At 43.2% G+C, this 19208-nt stretch overlaps 1 protein-coding gene across 2 annotated transcripts in view; it reads right to left on the bottom strand.

Annotated features, from left to right (window-relative positions):
- SLC2A3 (solute carrier family 2 member 3) overlaps nt 1-7957 on the bottom strand; it is a 96959-nt gene extending 89002 nt beyond the window's left edge. The window contains exons 1-2 of one of the 2 annotated variants that reach the window (XM_047741058.1): nt 7810-7957; nt 5683-5760 (exon numbers count right to left, since the gene is read on the bottom strand). In XM_047741058.1, the coding sequence (XP_047597014.1) occupies nt 5683-5703 (21 nt within the window). In that variant the 5' untranslated portion in view covers nt 5704-5760; nt 7810-7957. Of the gene's footprint in view, nt 1-5682; nt 5761-7426; nt 7642-7809 lie in introns of those variants that run through there. The other variant, XM_047741057.1, reaches the window with a different exon arrangement.
- Nucleotides 7958-19208: the final 11251 nt, after the last annotated feature.

The following is a 19208-nucleotide window of genomic DNA, read 5'->3' as shown; positions in this document are numbered from 1 at the left end:
AATTATAGACAACTGGTGAGCGTCAAATACCATCTCACTGTGGTTATGGTTTGCATTTCCTGAAGGGCTAATGATATTGAGCATCTTTTCATGTGCTTATTAGTCATTTGTTTATCTTCTGAGAAATGTCCACACAGATCATTGGCCATTTTTTAATTGGTTTACTTGTCTTTTTATTATGGAATTATAATTAGTCTTTATATAATCTAGATACAAGTCCCTTTACCATACACATGATTTGCAAATATTATCTCCCATTCTGTGGGTTGTCTTTTCACTCTCTTGATGGTGTCTTTGAAGCACAAGTGTTTAACCCTGATTATGTCCGATATATCTATTTTTTCATTTGTTATTCATGATTTTGGTATCTCATCCAAGAAACCATTGCATAATGCAAGATCACAAAGGTTTACATATATGTTTCCTTCTAAAAATGTTATGGTTTGGGCGCCTGTGTGGCTCAGTCCATTGAGCAGCCAACTTTTGATTTTGGCTCAGGTCCAGGTGTCACTCTTGATCTGAGGGTCCTGGGATCTGCATTCAGCTGGGAATTTGCTTGAGGAAATCTCTCTCCCTCTTCATCTCTTCCTCCCCCCACCTCTATCTCTCTCTCTCTCAAATAAATAAATCTTTAAAAAAAAGTTTATGGTTTGGGGCGCTTGGGTGGCTCAGTGGGTTAAAAGCCTCTGCCTTTGGCTCAGGTCATGATCTCAGGGTCCTGGGATCGAGCCCCATGTTGGGCTCTCTGCTCAGCAGGAAGCCTGCTTCCCCTCCACTCTCTCTGCCTGCCTCTCTGCCTACTTGTGATCTCTGTCTGGCAAATAAATAAATAAAATCTTTAAAAAAAATTTATGGTTTTAGGTCCGTGATCCATTTTGAGTTAATTTTTGTTTGTGAGGTAAGGGTCTAATGTCACTCCTTTGCATGTGGCTATCCAGTTGTCCTTGCACAATTTGTTGAAAAGACTATTTTTTCCCTCTCTGAATGGTCCTGGCACCTTGTTGAAAGTTGAATACAGGCATATGAGTGTTTATTTCAGGACTATGAATTCTATTTTATTGATCTGTATGTCTAACCTTATGCTAATACCACACTGTTTTGACTACAGTTACTGCTGAGTTTTGAGAGGGCTTTTTGTCAATATGTGGTTTGTAAATATTTCCTCTGTAGCCTGTCTCTTCACCATCTTCACTGGGTCTTTACAGAGCAAAAGCTTTTAATTTTGGTGAGGCCCAATTTATCTTTTTTTTTCTTTATGGTTTATGCTTTTGATGTCAAGCCTCTTCCTGTGTTTATAAATAAAGTTTCATTATAACACACCCATGCCCATTTGTTTACATAATGTAGCTGCTTTAATGTATGACAGCAGAGTTGAAAACAGTTAACAGAGACACAGAACCTACAAAGCCTAAAACACTATCTGGGTCTTTATAGAAAACTTTGTGGACTCTCTGCTCTAATCTGCTAAGCCTTTCTACTCTAGCACCTCTACATTTATTCTTCCCTCTGTCTGAAGCACTTTCTTTAGATCTTCTCATGGCTGGTTCCTTATTGTCACAAATGTTCCTGCTCAAATTCATGTTGGATAGGCCTTCTCTGACTACATTATTTATGTAACCCTACTTTCCTATCCCAACATCTATGCCTTTACCTTGCTTTATTTTTCTTCATTTGAATGTATTACTTCCTTTGGGAGAATATAAGCTATATGAGGGTAGTCCTTTGCACCAACAGTACCTACTACAGGTACTATTTGAAATATTTGGGGACGCCTGGGTGGTTAAGTGTCTGCCTTTGGCTCAGGTCATGATCCCTGGGTCCTGGAATTGAGTCCTGCATCGGGCTCCCTTATCAGCTGGGAGTCTGCTTCTCCCTTTGCCTGCTCTGCCTGCAGCTCACCCTGCTTGTGCTCTCTCTTACAAATAAATAAAATCTTATATATATTTGAATGAAAAATGAATCATAGAGAACTATCCCATTTTTTAGAAAAATAATCCTACTGTTAGCTCCATAAATTATTTTATTAGGGGAGCAATGCTTGAATAAAAGAACTATATATCTGATTCCCATCATAATTTGTGTAAGTGATGTTTATGTGTCATTGTACCTCTGTGAGATTCCCTAACAGAGCAAGCTAAGGAGTTACAGAGGACTAGAGGGCAAGGATGTTTGGATGTCTTTAGATTTCTTTTTCTTTCCTTTTTATTTTATTTTATTTTATTTATTTATTTTAAAGATTTTATTTATTTATTTGACAGAGATCACAAGTAGGCAGAGAGGCAGGCAGAGAGAGGGAGAAGCAGGCTCCCTGCTGAGCAGAGAGCCCGATGCAGGGCTTGACCCCAGGACCCTGAGATCACAACCTGAGCCGAAGGCAGAGAGGCCCAACCCACTGAGCCACCCAGGTGTCCCCTTTTTTTTTTTAAAGATTTTATTTGTTTATTTGTCAGAGAGTGATAGCATAAATAGGGGGAGCAGCAGAAAGAGGGAGAAGCAGGCTTCCCACTGAGCAGAGAGTCCCGATGCTGTTTGATTCCCAAGACCCTGGGATCATGACCTGAGCCTAAGACAGATGCTCAACTGACTGAGCTACCCAGGTGCCCTTATATTTAGTTTTCTAACTCTATATTCCTTCCTGATCTCCTCTTGAACCTAACAGGTGAATAATAATGTAGGTTATCTTTTTTACCCGTGATTGCTTTCTCCCAATTGTTTTTGAATTCTAAACCTCTTCATCTGTCTACTAAAAGAACAATGTTAAACAAGAGAAAAGAAAGAGGGCTTCACTATAAAGACATTGACCACAGGCCAGCTCTAGCATGCTGTAGTTGTGTGACCTTGAAAATTTATCTCAAGATCTTAAACCTTGAATTCAGATAATAACATCTGCCTCACAAATCAATGCATGTAAATAATTGGAAGTTTCCAATTATTTAATATTTTCTATATGCCTAGCTTCTGGCACAAGGCTCCTAAAACGCTTGTGATTTCCTAAGTGACAAAAACACTAGGAGCATCTCTTGTTCTAATATTTGTTTTTGACCCCATCCCTGACACAGAGATCCTAAGACCCTTATAAATTCCTAAGTGATGGGGCGCTTGGGTGGCTCAGTGGGTTAAGCCTCTGCCTTCAGCTAGGGTCATGATCCCGGGGTCCTGGGATCGAGCCCCGCATCGGGCTTTCTGCTCAGCGGGGAGCCTGCTTCCTCCTTCTCTCTCTGCCTGCCTCTCTGCCTACTTGTGATCTCTGTCTGTCAAATAAATAAATAAAATAAAAAATCTTAAAAAAAAAAATTCCTAATTGATGAGAGCACTAGGAGCATCTTTCGTTCTAATGAGGTGACTCATTACATTAATGAGAGGACTCCTGAATGGGGGCTGGTCACCGGGAAGACCAAGCCATGGTTAGAATCTTGGAATTTTCAGCCCTACCCCCTCATCCTCCAGCACAGGGTGAGGGGCTAGAAATGGAGTTAATAATTAGTCCCACCGATCTGAGGAAACTCCATAAAATCCCAGTCATAGGGTTTCAGAGAGCTTTCAGGCTGGTGAACATGTGCACACTGGGAGGGTTCCTCACCCCACGTCCAGGAGGATAGAAGTTCCTGCACTTGGGAAGCTCCCCAGACTTCCCATATGTGTCTTTTCATCTGATTTCATCTGTACCCTTTATCATATAATAAACTGATAAATACAGGTAAGTGTTCCTGAGTTCTGGGAGCCACTCCAGCAAACCCAAAGAGGGGGTTGCTGGAACCTCTGATCTATGGCCAGTTGATCAGAAGTGCAGGTAGAACCAGGGCTTGTGACTGGTGTCTGAGGTGTGTGAGTGCTGGGGGGAGGGTCAGTCTAGTAGGACTGGGCCCCTAACCTGTGAAATCTGATACTATTTCTAGGTAGATGGTGTCCAAATTGAATTAAATTGTAAGACAACTAAATTGCTTGGTGTGAGCAAAAACCTCCAAAATTTGGTGACCAGAAGTGAAGTGTTTTGTGTGAGTCATAAACGAGAACCAAAGGAAGGAATCATTGTAAGAAACATCACTGGATTTTTCCCTACATAGCCAAATATGTTGCCAAGTGCTTAGAATATACAATCCAATTTAATTGTCACAATAACTGGCAAAGAGAGATGTCATGCAAAGAGCTAATTATAGTGTGGTTAATAGATATGAAATAGAACAAACTTTCACAGTCATTTGTATCTGGCTATGTCAAAATGACCTTGTCAAAAGTAGAGTAACTTTTTAATGTCAGTAACAACAGCAACAACCATCTTCAATGTTTATTTATCTTTAATTACCACCACAATTCAGAAGACTTTGTCCTTTAATTTCTGTATTATCGAGATGTTTCATAGATATGGACTTCTTTGAAAATAAAACAACGATATATGATATCTTAATATTGATAAGGCACAATTAGAAGCCCACAAATAACAGAGGTAGACAATTCTGTGATTTTTGAAATGGAAAACAAAGTAAAGGGTCTAGTCTAATTATTAAATATATATGCAGCAGCGGGGACTAGATAGAGGTCTGGGATGGCAAGGGCACAGTGGCTTTGCTCTTGATTGGCAGAGAAGTGGACACATTTTTAAAAAACAATCACTAGAATATCTGAGTTTCATATCTTGCTCTTAGAGTGCTTCCTCTAACATCTTTCCAAAAGAGTCTTAACCACTGTCATATAAATGTATCATCTTTTAAAATGTGTTGACTTTTAAAGTTTTCCAAAATGTACATCTTTAGGAAAACATGCTAAGGAAAAGCAATTGCTCTCCCAGCTTTTCTTTCCTTAGTAGGACTATTAAAAAGTTCAGGAAAGGGGCGCCTGGGTGGCTCAGTGGGTTAAACCCTCTGCCTTCGGCTCAGGTCATGATCCCAGGATCCTGGGATCGAGCCCCGAATCGGGCTCTCTGCTCACTTGGCAGGGAGCCTGCTTCCTCCTCTCTATCTGCCTGCCTCTCTGCCTACTTGTGATCTCTGTCTGTCAAATCAATCAACCAATAAATAAAATCTTTAAAAAAAAAAAAGAGTTCAGGAAAAAATCAGGGAGTCTGAGATGCCAGCCATTCAAGATACCAGTGAAACCCCAGAAACAACCTTATTTAAAGTCTTTCTAGATGTGATCACATGTGGTAAACCACTGACTTCGAGCAATATGTGATTTTAGCCACCCCATGATGTCTACCCCACCCCATCTCATTCCAAAGTTTTAACACCTTTCCAGAGATTCTTATCACAAGGCTTCACAAGTAATAGGGACTCAGTTACACTCTAGAGCCTGCTCTATAAGAAGAGTTCTTACTATCATGCATTCATATATTCCTCTGTATTACTCTTCACACCTACACAGCCATGCTTCTTTTCCAGAATGTTCCCCCAAAACCAGTTATGTCATAATTTTACCGAGGCTTGTTTGCAATTACAATGCTGAACATTCTTATTGCTCTTGATATTACAGCACAAAACACCACAAGGGGCAAATACTAGTTAATTTAAAAAGAGAGAATGTAGAAATGTACCAAGTCTATTGACTGTAATAATCTCTCCCACCACCACTTATGAAAGTCATACATGATTAAGCCAACAAAAGGTGAGGAAGATGAAAGATATTACAATTAACACAGCCTCGACAAAACAGTTTGATACCAATCTGACATAAATTCTTAATACTCACATCCTGTTTGCTGCTCTCCATGTCTTTGTTGTTCTAAGAATTCACTTTTCCTCCAACTCCTCTTCAAGGTACTGCTTCCTGTAAATTGTAATTGGCTAGTTATTTATTCGTTCTATCTACTTGAACTCCTTGAGAGCTTAAGTATGACTTAGCCCACCATTGGGGACACCAAGAAATACTGGTGGAAGGATGTGAAACCTTCACAGAAATCTAATGATGACTAGATTAACTCAATTCTGGGGTCTTCGACAAAGCTCCTTCCACTTGTTCAGTAGCCAGTGGGAAGAATTTTATCAAGTTAAGGGGTCTGGGGAGAGAAGAGGGACAGAGCTGGGTATGATGAAAATGGAACCTCTATATTTTGAGTCATTGCTCTGTCATCAACCAGTGGTTTCCCCATTAGCGAAATAAGCAGGGGGTAGATAATCTTGCTGTTAACAAAATTCTGGAACTTAATGTGGCTTATTTTGCCACATAAAATTTAAAATCTTGGAAATAAGCTACCTGTGGCCTAAAGTGCTTCCGTGAGCTGCAGTGGAGTCAGAAATCATGATTCTGCTTAATCAGTTATCAAGTCCTGAGTCTGTTCCCTCCTCTCCTGAAGTGGATGCATGATTGTGGGGATTGGCTGGGATGTTGTATGCTCAAGGAACCAGTATTACTTTCTGAGTTTATCAGGAGGAGGCAGAGAATTAGGACAGACCATTATATTCCTCTGACTATTCCACAGCCTCCTTGGTACTTCTTTCCATTTCTCTCTTCAAATTTCTCACCCCAGTCTCCTCTCTCTCCTTTCCTGTCTACTGCTTCTTGTCTTCTAGGTCATCCTCTTTTGAGGGGGGAGGGGTGGGGGATGGGGGGAGGGGACAAAACTAGAAACAACAACAACAAAAAAAAACCAGCCCATAACTCTTTAAACTCGAGTAAATATACTTTTCTTAAAAAGGGAGATGCTATTTGGTTATTTATGGAATTAATTCCGATAAATTCTTCTTGAAAACAAACGGAAATCCTAAATTTAATCTATGTATTAAACTGGGATAAAATTAACAACAACAATAAAATTGTTGGGCTTTGTTGAAGGGCCTTATTCCCCTTCTCTTACGCTTCAGGAATAAAGCACTTAATGAATGGATGATCCATAATTTTCTAAGAAAATTCCAGTTTTCATCTTGCAAAAAGCTACAAAACCAATCTCATCTGAGTAGCAGTTAAACTCCTGGTAGACATCTTTCAAGTTCCATGGCCTGGACCATTCTTCAACCCTTCCTCACTTCCTTCAGGTTTCGGGGTCAAAAGACACCTCCTGGGAAAGCACTTCTCAGACCCACCTCATCCCCTTTCCCTTCACTCCCCCCCTCTTTAATATACCATCCCTTCTCTCTCGCTCAGGTTAATACACCAGTTCCCTCCCCATCTCTTATTGTGTATTATCTCCGTAAGATTTATCGCCGTCTGGCATTTTATTATATATCTATGTGATTTTCTTGTCTGTCTCTTCGCTAGAATATAAGCTCCCGGAGGGCAGGGCCATTATCTACCTGGTACACAGTGGGACCCCCAGCATTTCGAGTAGGGGCTGAGACACAATAGGTGCTCAGGAAATAACCAATATTCTCTCCAAGACTCAGAGGCGACGTGCTGGTTTCTCCAGAGCCGCGGGACCCATCCTCCCTCGGTGCAACCCAATTCTGGGTGACCACCCACCTTTACCCGAACCGCGCTCTCGGGCTGGTCCTCCCACCTGCCGGCCACTGGGACAGCGCAGCGCGCCCACCACCAGGACCCTGCAACTCCAGTTGGGCCCTGCGGCTCCGCTCAACCGCGCATCTCCCGGCCCCCCCCCCCCCCCCAGGCCTTTCCGCGGGTCCCAGGCCGCTGCGCCCGGGAATGGCAGTGACGGCGCCACTGCGCTTCCGCGGGGCTCCCTGAGCAGCCGTTAGGCCCCCCGCACTGCTGCCAAATGTCAAGGATTCTTTTTTGACGGATCCGTTGATGCGGTAGTAAAACGTGACTCGTTTATCCGGCTCCCTCCGTAAGGAGGACGCGCGCTCCCACCCGCGGGCTGCGCCGGGGGTCCCCCTCGCGAGTCCCCGCCACCGCGGCCCCCGCGACCCTCCTTCTCACCTTCGCACCAAAACGGACCAGCACCGGCGGCCGGCGCACGCCCCGTCCGGCGTCTTCGGACAGAGGCGGCTGGGAACCCTTTACGGGGAAACTGTGCTGGGCCCCACCATCCTTAAAGTCGTCGTTAGGAGGGTGTTAACATTTCTGCTTTAAGAGATACCCGTCCCCCTCGCCGCCCCCTCGTCCGCGAGAGGGTGCCCCCAGATATCCCTGCGGGGCGGGCGGGAGTGGGTGCCGAGGAGGCGGAGGGGGCGCGCGGGGGTGGGGTGTACAATTCCTGGTAGTTCTTCTGGCCCCGGTGGCTGTTTTCTAATGAAAAGCCCAACTGTCTTTCTTTCCACCTCCCAGAAAGGACTCTTTCTAGTTTCCAATAAAAGTCGTCCCTTGCTGCCCTGTAGGGGAGGGCCCAGGAGAGCACAAAAGTGTTTGGGGGAGACTGCTTTTCCCCAAACCTAACTTGGAATTATTTGGACCCTCACCATGATGGCTTGGCCTTTAATAAAGCGGCGAGGCACTAGGGATGGTTTTTGTTATTGTTGTTGTTGTTTGTTTTGAGGCTCTACACTGAACTTCTCCAAAGAGATTGTCCCAGTGAACAATAAACACACGAGAAGGTATGCAGTTGAACTGGTCTTCAGGAAACTCCAAATTAAAACTACATGAGATTCCACTGCACGCCCCCCAGAATGGTTAAAATGAAGGAGGAAAAGGAAAGGAAGAAGGAATACCAAACGTGGGAGGGGATATGGGACACTATTAATTGGGGATATACATTGATAAATTGGTGCAATCACTTGGGGGAAACTAGCGATATTTATTGAAACAGAACATAGGCCTACCCTGTGACCCAACAAATTCATTCCAACGGATTTCAACAGAAATTCATATACATGCTCACCAAAACATGGATACTAGAATGTTCATCTCTGCAGTATTCATAATAGCTCCAAAACTGGAAATAATCCAAATGTCCATTGAGAGAAGAATGGATAAATACGTGGTGAGTATATTCACCCAACGACATAGGATACAGCAATTAGAGCAAATGTATTATGGTGATGTGCAACGATATGGATAAATCTCATAAAGTTTAGTGAAAGAAACCAGGGTGCAAAAGAGAATATGTTGGGGTGCCTGGGTGGCTCAGTGGGTTGAGGCCTCTGCCTTCAGCTTGGGTCATGACCCTGGGGTCCTGTGATGGAACCCCCCCCAGCTCAGCGGGGACCCTGCTTCCCCCCCCACTCTCTGCCTACTTGTGATCTCTGTCTGTCAAATAAATAAATAAACTCTTTAAAAAAAAGAGAGAGAGAGAGAATATATTAAAAGATTCTATTTATGGGGTGCCTGGGTGGCTCAGTGGGTTAAGCCGCTGCCTTTGGCTCAGGTCATGATCTCAGGGTCCTGGGATCGAGCCCCCGCATCGGGCTCTCTGCTCAGCAGGGAGCCTGCTTCCTCCTCTCTCTCTGCCTGCCTCTCTGCCTGCTTGTGATCTCTCTCTGTCAAATAAATGAATAAAAAAATCTTTAAAAAAAAAAGATTCTATTTATATAAAGGTCAAAACTCGCATATGGTGTCATAAATCCAGACTGTGGTTACCTTTCAGGGGATTGTGACTAGAAAGGACAGCATGCTGTGGTCTGTCAGTCACTTGGTCTGGGTGCTGTTAACTTTATAAAAACAACCATCCAAGGGCGCCTGGGTGGCCAGTCATTCAGCATCTGCCTTCCCTTCAGGTCATGATCCCTGAGTCCTGGGATGGAGAACCGAATGGGGCTCCCCGCTGAGCAGGAAGCCTGCTTCTCCCTCTCCCACTACCCCTGCTTGTGTTCCCTCTCTCTTGTTGTCTTTCTGTCAAATAAATAAATAAAATCTTTAACAAAAAGAAAAAAAACCCCAATATCCAATAAAACATTTTCCTGATATGTTTTACCTTAAAAAGTTTTCAGAACAAAAAAGCCTGACATATTAATTTGTCCAACTTCTCTGCTCAATTCAACCTGCATTGATTGCTTTTATGATCATTATAAGGCTCTAGCAGGCACTGTGGAGTCCTGGAAAGATGTGTCTGCCTTCCAGTATTTTGTAATCTAGGTAGTGGTATAGGCAAGTCATTGCTGGGGAATAGTCTTTGATTATGTGCTAATTGTTAGGGAAATCCTATTAAAACACTTACTCTGGAAGAAAGTTGGGGAAAAGTATATGCATCTAGGCAGAGTTTCTGAGTTAGAGGGATTTTTTTTAGATTTTATTTTATTTAATTTATTTATTTATTAAAAAGATTTTATTTATTTATTTGACAGACAGATCACAAGTAAGTAGAGAAGCAGGCAGAGAGAGAGAGAGGAGGAAGCAGGCTCCCTGCTGATCAGAGAGCCCTGTGAGGGGCTCAATCCCAGTACCCTGAGATCATGACCCAGCTGAAGGCAGAGGCTTTAACCCACTAAGCCACCCAGGCACCCCTAAGATTTTATTTATTTATTTGACAGAGAGACCGCAAGTAGAAAGAGAGGCAGGCAGAGAGAGAAGGGGAAGCAGGCTCCCTGCTGACCAGAGCGTGCGATGTGGGGCTCTATCCCAGTACCCTGAGATCATGACCTGAGCCGAAGACAGAGGCTTTAACCCACTGAGCCACCCAGGCATCCGAGTTAGAGGGATCTTAAGATCCTTATAATCTCTTGTGAATAGGCGCTAGGGTGATCAACTGTCTCAGTTATCCCAGGACTAAGGGGTTTCCCCAGGATAGCCGTGAGCAACCTGGGATGGGTAGTCACTCTAACTGGAGCTGAGCCTGATTCATCTTTGTTTTCATTTTTTATTTTGTTTCTTCCTCTTCTTTTTTAATTTTATTTTTTAAAAGATTTTATTTAGGGACGCCTGGGTGGCTCAGTTGGTTAAGCAGCTGCCTTCGGCTCAGGTCATGATCCCAGCGTCCTGGGATCGAGTCCCACATCGGGCTCCTTGCTTGGCGGGGAGCCTGCTTCTCCCTCTGCCTCTGCCTGCCATTCTGTCCGCCTGTGCTCACTCTCTCTCCCTCTCTCTCTGACAAATAAAAAAAAAAAAAAAAAAAAAAGATTTTATTTATTTGACAGAGAGAGATACAGCGAGAGAGGGAACATAAGTAGAAATAGTGGAGAGAGGGAGAAGCAGGCTTCCCGCCGAGCAGGGAGCCCAATGTGGGGCTCTATACCAGGACCCTGGGATCATGACCTGAGCCCAAGGCAGATGCTCAACCGACTGAACCACCCAGGCTCCCCTGCCCTTATTTTGTTTTGTTTCTTGAGAATTGGGGAGGAGCAGAGGGAGGAGAGAGAGAATCCTCAAGCAAATTCCCCATTGAGCTTGGAGCCCCACCAGGGCTTGATGATTTCATGACCCCGAGATCATGACCTGAGCCAAAGTCAAGAGGCGAATGTTAGGGTGCCTGGTGGCTCAGTCGTTAAGCGTCTGCCTTCCACTCAGGTCATGATCCCAGGATCCTGGGATAGAGCCCTGCCTCTGGTTCCCTGCCTGGCAGAGACCTTGCTGCTTCTCCCTCCCCTCCGCAGCCCCCCCCTGCCTGTGTTCTCTCCCTCTCTGTCAAATAAATAAAATCTTAAAAAAAAAAAAAAAAAAGTTGAATGCTTAATTGACTGAACCACCGAGGTGCCCCCGATTCATCTTTGAACCTGAAGTTTCTAACAGAGTCTGGCACATAGAAGATGCTCAATAAGCTCAATATTTGTTGAAATAAAATGGGGGGAAAATGGTAACAAATAAAGGCTCCCTATCAGGTGATACCAGTTGGTTTTTGAAGGGCAGGGAATTGCAGATCAGGTAGGGATTAGGATCAGCTTCAGGAGGGCCTTGAATGCCAAGCTGAATAGTCTGGATTATGTTTTATTGACAATTAGTAGCCATGGAATGCTCTTGAACAAAAAGAGTGACATAAAAAAAAAAAAAATCTGTACTTTATTAAATCTGGACCACTGAAGGGGATGATTTGACCTAAGTAGACTCTACAAGCCAAAGTCTGGGTCGAGAGGTTATTAGGAGTCCAGAAAAAAGGATGAATAATAGACTTTTAGAGTTGTAAGAGAACTAAGAGTTCTGCTAGTCTAATGCCTTTTTAAATTTTTGAATAACAGGTTTTCTTTTTCTAGTCTATGTTCCTTTTACAAACTGTTTCTTCCAAACCTTCTATTCTCTTTTCTTAAATGTTAATATTTTTTGGAATACTAATTTTAATAAATTAAATGAAGCAATAAAATGACCTGTCCAGGGCTATTTGGCAAGTCTGAAACAGACTGAACAAGAAGCTGAGTTTCTTTCCTGCTACGGCGGTCACCTTATACTACATCAGTGGATTCATAACGATGCCATGCTGGAATAAAGTGTTTCCTCGGAAGGGAAAAAACAAGGCAGTATTTTTTTCTTTTTGAAGTGATATGTATCTAATTCTTAAATTATGAGAGTATAACCTTCCCATCTTTTTGGTGTTAAAAATGTTAATTTCCGGGGCGCCTGGGTGGCTCAGTCAGTTAAGCGTCTGGCTTTGGCTCAGGTCATGGACTAGAGTTCTGGGATTGAGCTCCCTGCTCATCAGTGGGAGGCCTGCTTCTCCCTCTCCCACTCTCCCTGCTCGTGTTCCCTCTCTCACTAGCTCTCTCTCTCTGTCAAATAAATAAATAAAATCTTTGAAAAAATAAAAATAAAGACTTTATTTTTAAGTAATCTCTATACCCAGTGTGGGGTTTGAACTCACAACTCTGTAAGAGTCACTGCTCCACAGACTGAGGCCTGGGGTGGGGTGAAGAGCACGAGGTGAGGGAAGGGCAGAGGGGGAGGGAGAAGCAGGCTCCCCTCTGAACAGGAAACCTGACACGCACTTGATTCTAGGACCCCAGGGGTCATGACCCGAGAACACAGGCAGCCACTTAACCCACTGAACCACCCAGGTCCCCCTCCCTCCTTTTTATATACTTTCCTCTACTTATAGAGGCTGGAAAACCAAAACCTCAATTTCCTAGATTTTCTTGCCGCTAGGATTCTAGTTGTGAGTTTTGATCTATGAAAAATTTGCACATCCAAGAGACTTGAAAAGTCAAAGTGAGGCAGGGGCCATCTCCTGGCTACTTTGGTAGTTGCTGCTGGCTGGCATGGTCATGGGATTTGGGGGTGGGTGGGGTGGGGTTTCTGTAGTGTTCCAGCAACCGTGTACAAGCTTCATGGCCACTGAAAGCTGCTGAGACAGTGTTAGCAACGGTAGCTTCCTGATGCCTGGATCTTAGGGAAGGCACCATGTTCTCACACTCAACAGTTATGGGAACAGTCTTGATTCCTCCCCTTTCTGCAGCTTCCCCTGGTGGGGAGTTTAGTAGTCTTGTTTTTGAAGCCATACCTGGGATATAGCAGAGGCCCCGCTCCTCCTAAGTCCTTCCAACAAGTTCATAAGTACCCATGTCCCTGTATTAAGGCCTTTTCTGCTTAAAATAAAGTGGTTTCTGCTTCCTGTAGACAACCAGATCACATACTTACTGAGCAATAGTACTTTGTCCCTTCTGTACTTCTACCAGCCCCTCCAAACCCCTGCCTTCCCTTTTCCTCTTCTTTCCATCAATTCCAAGTGCAGCATAACCTGGTGCTTTCATCCTTGGTCTTTAGAGGCCTTCTAGCTGTTGCTGGGCCTCCAGAGGAAAGAAAAAAGATTACTGTGTTTCACAGAGCAGGGGTTTGGGGAGGTGGGGCAGCTGTTAGGCTGGAGGAAGTTGAAGATTTTCCTAGGGCCTAAGATTCTTTCTGACTCAGTGTCTTATGTTCTCACCAATCAAGATACCACTGGTTTATCTTTACATGCTAGAGGGCTCGGATCTTTGATTAGGAACAATGCCAGTTTTTTCTTCCTTAGACTTAGTGGTAGGCTCTATTTCTCCTTAGAGACAATTTCCACTTTGATTTATTGGATATCATCAAAAGGAAAGGTACAGTGCTCTCACTGCATGAATTATTGACCCCAAAATCATTTTGCATGGTTCCACATATTCATATATTACCAGGAAAAAAAATGATAAACACTGTTCTTGAAAATTTTCTTAGTATCTCCCTTACCTACTTGCGTATAAGCAATGTATACCTTACTATGCTAAAATTATTTGTAGCTTAGAAATAACTTTCCTACTGTACTTTTATTATTGCAAATAGAACTGCCCCTGGCTCCTCCCCTTATTTCTTTCTTTTTTTTTTTTTTTTAAAGATTTTATTTATTTATTTGACAGAGAGAGATCACAAGTAGATGGAGAGGCAGGCAGAGAGAGAGAGAGGGAAGCAGGATCTCCGCTGAGCAGAGAACCCGATGCGGGACTCGATCCCAGGACCCTGAGATCATGACCTGAGCCGAAGGCAGCGGCTTAACCCACTGAGCCACCCAGGCGCCCCTCCTCCCCTTATTTCAAACTGCTATCCAAATTATACTGACGAACCAGTATGATACACTCTCTCATAAACTATCTGACCTAGAAGAGTCTAGAAAATTATAAAGAGGGACTCGGTCTGGATAAATAGAAGGTACTTGAATCTTGACCGACAGCCTGTGCAGTATCCTGCCTGCAGTGGGATAGTTATAACACTCTTGGGAAGTTTTTGCACTGTTTCCTCAATTTCAGAGCCGTTTTTAGACCATGTTAAAGCATGGGTGAAATCTTGCTATAATCTTGCTGGAAAGCAAGCGATTCCATAATTTCTGGTTATCTCTCAATACTCTCAGATAGTAAGTTCTTCCTACCCTTGACTCTCAGATTGTAGGTTAAACAACTTATTTTCCATTCATTGGATGTAGAGGCCATTTTTGTTTTTACTAATTCCATCTATCTTTTCAATTTTTTTCTAGGAATGTAGGTTAAGGGGCAATCTGCTTGCAAATTTTAAAGGCCCCAGGGTGTTAAGAGGAAAATGTTAGGTTTGGGAATGAAAAATGAAAGATCTACCTTTCATTTTATGGCTGGATTAACCCAGGTGGTAAGTGTGAAACATTTTTTCAGGATTATAAAATTGACATAGATACTTTATTTTTAAAATATGTGTGTATAGATATATTTTTAAAAAGATTTATTTGAGAGAGAGATTTATTTATTTATATTGTGAGAGAGAGGGTTAGGGATGGGGCAAAGGGAGAGGGAGAAGCAGGCTCCCCCTGAGCAGGAAGCACCCCACGGGGATCATGACCTGAGCCAAAGGCAGGCTCAAGGAGCCAAATGCAGACTCAAAGGACTGCATTTACCCAGACGCCCCTATTTTGATATAGATACTGTAAAAAAACATATTCTAAAGGTCTGGAATCTTTAGAATTTGTCCATTATGCTATAAAACATCTTTTCATTTTGTTTGGTTCAGATCTTGGACCATGTATCCTACACCACCAGGGATGAGGGATACAATGATGAACAAAATATATTCCCTACCCAAGGTTTCTGTATAGATGAATGCTCTTCCTTTAGACAATTCGTTTCAGTTCTCTACATCTCCGCCCACTCTCTTCATTATTTTATGAATGATTTCTTTAGGAACCCACCTGCTTGGATACTGTAATCCTACGTCCATCCTTAGCTTTCTCTCTTAGAGTTTGTTTCTCTATCCTTTCCTAGAGTCAAGGTTAAACCCATGTTTTTCCTTTCCTGTCTCATTCTTTTAGGTAATTAATGGGAAGTCTTAAATTTGGTCCCGCTTAAATGGCACCAAAGGCTCCTAAGAATTCAATTATCGTATGTAGTCCAGAAAGCCAGGGTACACGCTGACTTCGTTAAGTAAACAGGAAATTATCGATCCTATCCAGGAAATGACCTTGTTTGAGGGCAACGAAAGTGCCGCGGATTTCCCTCTTTCCTTCAGTTCCCTTCTAAACTCATTTCCGGGTTCTAATCAATTTGGTCCGTCAGTACAATAACAGAGTCTAGCGGACTCTTTGCAGTCCCACCCTAGACTTCGTCCCTGAGAGAATGGCCAATAAGCCCTTCCCTTTAGTGGACATTTTTATGCCTCGTTTACCTCACTGCCAACCTCAACCAATCAGTAGTTGCGATAGGCGGTACCAAAATAATCTTCACTTCCTCCCCAAATAGCCACACCCCTCGCTTGCGTCATCCTGATGGATTACTGACGCAGCCAATCAACCAGCAACCTTGGGCCCAGCCTACCTTAAACCCAATCAATTAAAACGGAGACGGGGAATTGGGGCGGAGAATGGAAAACTTGCCCCCCCTTTTGGAAATGGTTTGGAGAGGTGCGTCCGGATTTCTTGAACTTACAGTTTTCCGCCAACAGTCACTGCGTACTGTTTATCTCTAATGCCCCAGTTCTGTTCTCTTCGACCCCACCCCAAGATGAGCCCCACCCCTCACATATATTCCCCTCACCCCCCCGCCCTCCGATTTCAGACTGGCACGCCCCCATGCTGAATCCTGCGGAAAAGAACCAAACCCAGTTGTCGGGGCTTTACACGTTCCTCTCCTGAGGGCAGAGGAGGGGAAGGACTGACCCTACGGCCTCGGGCGCCAATCTTTCCATTCAGTGCGTCTCTCCTCCCTTCCCCACGTTCCCGGGTCGGAGCTGACACGGGAGTGGGAGGGGCTGTGTGTCTGCCCGGCTCCGGGAGAGGCTAAAGCTTCTTAAGGTGGAACGGAGCTGTTGGGAGGCTGGGCCTCAGAACTACCGGGATGTGACGTCCTCCCGCCCTCCAACCACGTTTCTCCGTTTTTCATCTCTAGTCCCCTAACCTTACTTCTAGGCTTCGTTTTAGGGAGAACAAGCAGGTTAGGAAGAGGATATAAAGTTAGCGTCGAAAACTTAAAATAATAAAGTTATGGGAAGGAAATAACGCACCATGGAATTTTTCCTTTGCGATTTAATCTCTGCTGTGTTCTATCTCTGCTGTGTTGTTATCCCTAGATTACCCTTTAAATAGCAGCTAGAATTTATTCTGATGTGGAAACGTGAGCTCAGATTTTGTCTAATAAATATTTCCAAATGAATCGTTTGTATGTTCATTTACCCCCTATCCACTATATCTGACTGCAGCCTCGAAGGGAAGCAAAAATCCTGTGCTCGGTAGCTGTGGTTTACTTCCTACACCTTCTAACAGCAGGTGCCTTGAAAAACTGGAAGAGTGGAGGTGGTATGTTGCACGGCCTTGCAGTCTTGGCTCTAGTCAAATCTTCCCATTTGTAAAATGGGGATAATACCTACTCCCTAGGTTTATTGTCACAGCTAAAAGACATAGCGTTAATGAAAACATTGTAATCTGAAAAGTGTAAGCATAGATAATAGAGTATTATGAATACATTATATATATAGTAGTATATAGTAACAGCAAACACTTGCATAATCCTTACTATCTTCTAGCACTTTTAAAAAATTTTTTAAATTTTTCTTTTAAAGATTTTATTTATCTGACAGACAGATCACAAGTAGGCAGAGAGGCAGGCAGAGAGAGAGAGGAGGAAGCAGGCTCCCCGCTGAGCAGAGAGCCCGATGATGCGGGGGGGGGGGGGGGGGGGGGGGGGGGGGGGGAATCGATCCCAGGACCCTGGGATCATGACCTGAGCCGAAGGCGGAGGCTTTAACCCACTGAGCCACCCAGGCGCCCCCATATCACCCTTCTTAATACAGAGAATGAATGCAAGTGTTTCCCCCTGTCTTAGGGTGAAAACAAAACAAACGTAGGTTTATTGATCACTTTTTCTTTTTTCTTTTTTTTTTTTTTAAGATTTTATTTATTTATTTGACAGAGAGAGATCACAAGCAGGCAGAGAGGCAGGCAGAGAGAGAGGAGGAAGCAGGTTCTCTGCCAAGCAGAGAGCCCGATGCGGGGCTCGATCCCAGGACCCTGAGATCATGACCCGAGCCGAAGGCAGCGGCTTAACCCGCTGAGCCACCCAGGCGCCCCTTGATCACTTTTTCTAATTTAAAAATTACATAAGCAAAACCCATAAGAACACTAACTATAGATATAGTAGAAAATGAGGTAAATTAAATTATCTTCAAGTTCACATCTTTGGTGTATATCCACTTGTGTCTGTGTGTATACTCAAATATATACATACACTTAAGTATATATTTTATTTAATTAATTAATTAACTTATTTATTTGAGAGAGGGAGGGGAGCATGAGAGGGGAGAAGGTCAGAGGGAGAAGCAAACTCCCCATGGAGCTGGGAGCCCGACAGGACTCACTCCAAGGGCTCCGGGATCATGACCTGAGCCAAAGACAGTCGTTTAACCAACTGAGCCACCCAGGTGCCCGATAAGTATATATTTTAAAAAGCAATTATATGATTATATTATACAAACTTTTTTTTTTTTTAAGATTTTACTTATTTATTTGACAGAGAGACATCAAGAGAAAGGGAACACAAGCTGGGAGGAGTCGGGGAGGGAGAAGCAGGCTTCCCATTGAGCAGGGAGCCCTTTGTGGGCTTCAATCCCGGGAACCTGGATCTTGACCTGAGCAGAAGGCAGATGCTTAACGATTGAGCCACCCAGATGCCTCTATTATACAAACTTTTAAAACATGATTTTCTCACTGGAATATATTCAGATATATGAAAAAATTGGTTCTTTTAAAATAATGTACACCTATTGTAAAATATCTAAATGGTAAAGAAGATATAAAAAGAAAATCAGCTATCTATTATATAGACATACCATTATTTATTTAAGAGTTACCCTATTATGGTTATTTAAGCAAATTTTCTCATTTTCTACAGTCACAAGTAATGCAGCAAATATCTTACATATATTAAATAATTTCTTGAGCTTCTACTTTTTTTTTTTTTTAAGATTTTTTATTTACTTGACAGAGATAGACACAGAGAGAGAGGGAACACAAGCAGGGGGAATGGGGGAGGGAGAAGCTGAGCAGGGAGCCCAGTTCAGGGCTGGATCCCAGGACGCTGGAATCAGGACCTGAGCCGAAGGCAGACACTTAATGACTGAGCCACCCAGTTGCCCCTCTTGAGCTTCTAATTTTTCTAAATCTCCCGTGATTTCTCATTTTTAGTACTACTTCTGTACCATGCCTCTCAAGTTCCACATACATACAAAAATGTCAAAAATGATTGACAAATGAAACATAACAAAACATCTAACATGTAGCAAGAAGCAAGCATGTGATGCCAAATTATCTGTGTGTGTGTGGGAGAACAAGTTAATATTTCAAAAGGGGGAAAATACAGGGCCCCTGGGTGGCTCAGGTCATGATTCCAGAGTCCCTGGATTGAATCCCTGGATTGAGTCCCGCATGGGGCTCCCAGCTCCATGGGGAGTCTGCTTCTCCCTCTGACCTCCCCTCTCTTGCCCTCTCTCACTCTTTCTCAAATAAATAAATAAATAAATATATATATATATATATATATTTTTTTTAAAGATTTTAT

The sequence above is a fragment of the Lutra lutra genome, chromosome 8 (genome assembly GCF_902655055.1).
Source record: "Lutra lutra chromosome 8, mLutLut1.2, whole genome shotgun sequence".
Classification (NCBI taxonomy): domain Eukaryota; kingdom Metazoa; phylum Chordata; class Mammalia; order Carnivora; family Mustelidae; genus Lutra; species Lutra lutra.
This window is presented reverse-complemented; position numbering and strand designations above follow the sequence as displayed.